General features: G+C 51.5%; 1 protein-coding gene across 1 annotated transcript in view; it reads right to left on the minus strand.

Annotated features, from left to right (window-relative positions):
* Positions 1 to 659, minus strand: part of PRRT2 (proline-rich transmembrane protein 2) — a 5451-nt gene extending 4792 nt beyond the window's left edge. The window contains exon 1 of the mRNA XM_015419525.1: positions 99 to 659. Within this exon, the coding sequence (XP_015275011.1) occupies positions 99 to 659 (561 nt within the window). The remainder of the gene's footprint in view (positions 1 to 98) is intronic.
* Positions 660 to 4295: the final 3636 nt, after the last annotated feature.

Below are 4295 nucleotides of genomic sequence, written 5' to 3' on the forward strand. Positions count from 1 at the left end.
TGAGGACCCAGGCAGCAATGGCCCCTCCCTCCCTCCCTCCCAGGGGGGTGGGACCACCCCTCTTTCCCAGCCCCCTCCCCGACCCCTGTTCTGCTCACCATGACCGAGTTCACGAAGGCAACGATGTTGATAGGCCAGATGGGGCAGAAGCAGGAGAGGGCCGCAATGAAAATGTAGTCCCTGGGCTTCTCCCCGGCCTCGCCAGCCGTGGAGCCTGTTGTGGAGGGCTGCCGGCTCAGGCTGGCCCGTGGGGATCCGACCGCTCCCGCCAGCTGGACCTGGGACCCGGACAGGCTGCTCCGCACGACGGCCCGCGCCCCGCCGTTGATGCTGTTCTGGGGCTTCAGGTCATTCAGCGAGGCGGATTTGGAGCGAGCGGGGGGGCTGGTGGGGGGCACCGGGGTGCTCCCCAACTCCTCGGCCGAGCCCACCCTCATCCCCACGGGATCCCCGTTCTCCTGCAGTCCCTCCACGGTGGTCTGCTCCTCAATCGTCACTGTCACCATCATGGGCGATTCCGGGGCCTTCGGGGCTGGGGGGCTCTGGGGGGGCGACGGCTGCGGCTGCTCCTGCTGCTTCTCCGACTCCCCCTGGGGCTGCTCATCTCCCGGCTGTCCTTGCTCTGGGGGGGTCTCCTTCGTTTCCGCGTCGTCCGACATGACAGGCAGATATCTAGATGAGAAAAGAAGGGCGTGGGTGGGCGACGTGTGGAGAATCACCAGTTTTTCATGCCCAGTACGAGGGCTTGAATGCCACCTGTTTCAAATGCCAAGGCTCAGTCCGGGAATATCTGAAGCAGTAAGCAGCAGAGTGCCTCTGAGCAGGGGCAGAATGTCCTTGCCTCACCACTAACCATCCACCCAGAGCTAAAACACCTGGTCACCAAATCTGGCGAGCCAGTCTGGTGTAGTGGTTAGGAGCACGGACTCTAATCTGGGAGAACCGGGTTTGATTCCCCACTCCTCCACATGCAGTTGCTGGTGTGGCCCTGGGTCAGTCACAAGTTCTCTCACGAGCAGTCCTCGAGAGAGCTCTCTCAGCCCCACCTCCCTCACAGGGTTTCTGTTGTGGGGAAGGGAAGGGAAAGGAGATTGTAAGCCGCTCTGAGACTCCTTCGGGTAATGAAGGGTGCGATATAAATCCAATCTCGTCTCTTCTTCATTTGGGGAGATCCCCCCCCCCCAATGTTGTTGTGGTTGTTCAGTCGCCCACGCGGCCGACTCTTCGCGACCCCATGGACCAGATCACACCAGGCCTTCCCTTTTAACCTTTTGATACTGTCCATGGGGTTTTCTTGGCAAAAATACTGGAGTGGGTTGCCATTTCCTTCTCCAGGGGATCACGCTTGGTCTGAGTTCTCTGCTGTGGCCTGTCCGTCTTGGGTGGCCCTCCACGGCATAGCCCACAGCCTCATCGAACCACGCAAGCCCCCTCGCCACGACAAGGCAGTGATCCATGATCTATATAAACCCTCCCTGACCTGGATAGCCCAGGCTAGCCCATTCTTGTCCGACCTTGGAAGCTAAGCAGGGTCGGCCCTGGCTAGTAATTGGATGGGAGACCTCCAAGGAATGCCAGGGTGGAGGCAGGCAAGGGCAAACCTCTTCTGAATGTCTCTTGCCTTGAAACCCTATGGGGTTGCCATAAGTCAGCTGTGACCTGATGGCAAAAAACCTCCGTATGTACTTGCCCTGACTAGTCACATCTTAGAAGCTAAGCCTTAGGCTAGTCACATCTTAGAAGCTAAGCAGGGTCAGACCTGGTTAGTATTTGGATGGAAGACCGTCGAGAAAGTCCAGGGTTGCTATGCAGAGGCAGGCAATGGGAAACCACCTCTGTACATCTGTTGCCTTGAAAACCCTATGGCAGTGATGGCGAACCGTTTAGAGACCGAGTGCCCAAACTGCAACCCAAAACCCACTTATTTACCACAAAGTGCCAACACGGCAATTTAACCTGAATACTGAGGTTATACTTTAGAAAAAAACAACTCATACCTTAACTTAAGATGACCCAAACAAAGTAAGGAAAGCAATCCCAAATGCTTTCATTTGTTTAAAATTATTTGGCAGAGAATTCAACACTTTAATGATGGTCTGGGCCTGGCTGGGGCGATGGCACGCGTGCCCACAGAGAGGGCTCTGAGTGCCACCTCTGGCACCCGTGCCATAGGTTCGCCACCACTGCCCTATGGGGTCACCATAAGGTGGCTACCACTTGAAGGCACTTTACACACACACAACCTTTATCCTTGGACCACCGCCTCTTCCTCTCATCCACACACACACACAGTGCTGATACCATCTGATTCTCTTTCCGGCAGACACAGGGTTGGATCGAGCCGGCTTTTTCGCTAGCGCTCGCCCAGTTCTCCTCCTTATTACAGCCCACGTCCCTCATGGCTTTTTTGTCCTTGCAGGTCCCACGATCCCCAGCAGAGATGCTTTGGTGATTCACAGGGACACCCCCTCCTCTCTTATTTTTAACCCAATAACCTCCAAGATTGACAGAGCACACAAGCTCTGAAATTAAATCTTACACCCATTTGCAAACTGGGCAATGTGGTCAGCGTTCTGAAACAGGAAGGTTTTCAAATATCGCTGCTCAGATTTAATGTAGTGGGATATACGCGTCAGGTCTTGTCAAGGCTATTATGCCTCAAACAGGGGTGTTGTTTCAGGTTCCAGTAGTGGGAGGGAGAGACAAGATTCGGCAAGGTCCAAAGTGCCCCCTTCCCATAGTGTATTTTAAGTGCATTTGTTGCGATTCTTTCTACTCACCTGACAGTTACTATAGCAATGTTATAGATTACATTTTTATCGCACCCTTCCTTCAAGCTACTCAGGACCTACAGATCTTTGCCTGGATTATGCACATTCCTTATCTGAACACAACTAAATGCAGCCTCTTGCCAAAGACTTGACTGTTCGCAAAGTCATTAGGACTTGGCAGAAGAGCTAAGTTCGAGGGCAAACATTTGGGGCTCTCGATGGCCCTGAAAACGATAGGGCATGAAACCGATAGGGCACGAAACCGGCACTGTGTGTGCCACTTCACACGTTACAAGAGGCAAACCCAGGTACGCTTAACAAGGAACTGCTACCAGTGATGGCTCCATGACAAGGGCACCTATATGATACATGGACTGGCACAAGGCTGAAGTTGATTCCCAGTTCCTTATTTGCTGTTCCTGTTTTTTTTTATTGATCCATCCAACCACAACTATTGATTGTACTTTAAAGATCTCTGCACCTCTTGGACCACCACGAATCACACATCCCCAGACTCAGGGCCCTCTGTCCTACAAGGGGAGTCAGTGCTATTCCCTAGTCCAAAGCCTGGTTTTGCTACTAACTTCTCCAAAGTTAGGGTGCCTCCTGGGGGCACTGACAATTAAGAAACTGGGGTCAACAAAACAAGCCTTGGAGCAACCTGAATCACACACACACACACAGCTCTGGGGACTATGCCCTGCAAGGGAACACAGACGGTTCCTTGGACTGAAGTCTGGCTTTGAAACTCCTGGTACCAACCCCAGGGAACTGGGAATCAACTTCAGCTTGGTCTACAAATAGGTGGTTGTTGCATGTACACACTTAGTTGTACGCTTAATTAAAAAAACACCTCTGCACCAAAAAAACAACGTGAGAAGTGGCCCTATAGAGTCCTGCATTACAAGACCTAACAGAAGCAGAAGAGATTAGGAAAAGATGGCAAGAAGCCCTATGGAGTCCTGCATTACAAGACCTAACAGAAGCAGAAGAGATTAGGAAAAGATGGCAAGAATACACAGAAGAACTATACAAGAAAGACCTCCATGTCCTTGACAACCACAACGGTATAATCACTGACCTCGAGCCAGACATCCTGGAATGTGAAGTTAAATGGGCCTTAGAAAGCATTACTAACAACAAAGCTAGTGGAGGTGATGGTATCCCAGCTGAGCTATTCAAAGTCTTAAAAGATGATGCTGTTAAAGTGCTGCACTCAATTTGCGAGCAAATTTGGAAAACGCAACAGTGGCCACAGGATTGGAAAAGGTCAGTATACATTCCAATCCCAAAGAAGGGCAATGCCAAGGAATGTTCAAACTATCGCACAATTGCACTCATATCACACGCTAGCAAGGTCATGCTCAAGATACTACAACCTAGGTTTCAACAGTACATGGATAGAGAACTGCCAGAAGTACAAGCTGGGTTTCGAAGAGGTAGAGGAACTAGAGATCAAATTGCCAACATACGCTGAATTATGGAGAAAGCAAGAGAGTACCAGAAAAACATCTACTTCTGCTT

This window comes from Gekko japonicus, unplaced genomic scaffold (assembly GCF_001447785.1).
Source record: "Gekko japonicus isolate JY-2015 unplaced genomic scaffold, Gekko_japonicus_V1.1 scaffold923, whole genome shotgun sequence".
Lineage (NCBI taxonomy): Eukaryota > Metazoa > Chordata > Lepidosauria > Squamata > Gekkonidae > Gekko > Gekko japonicus.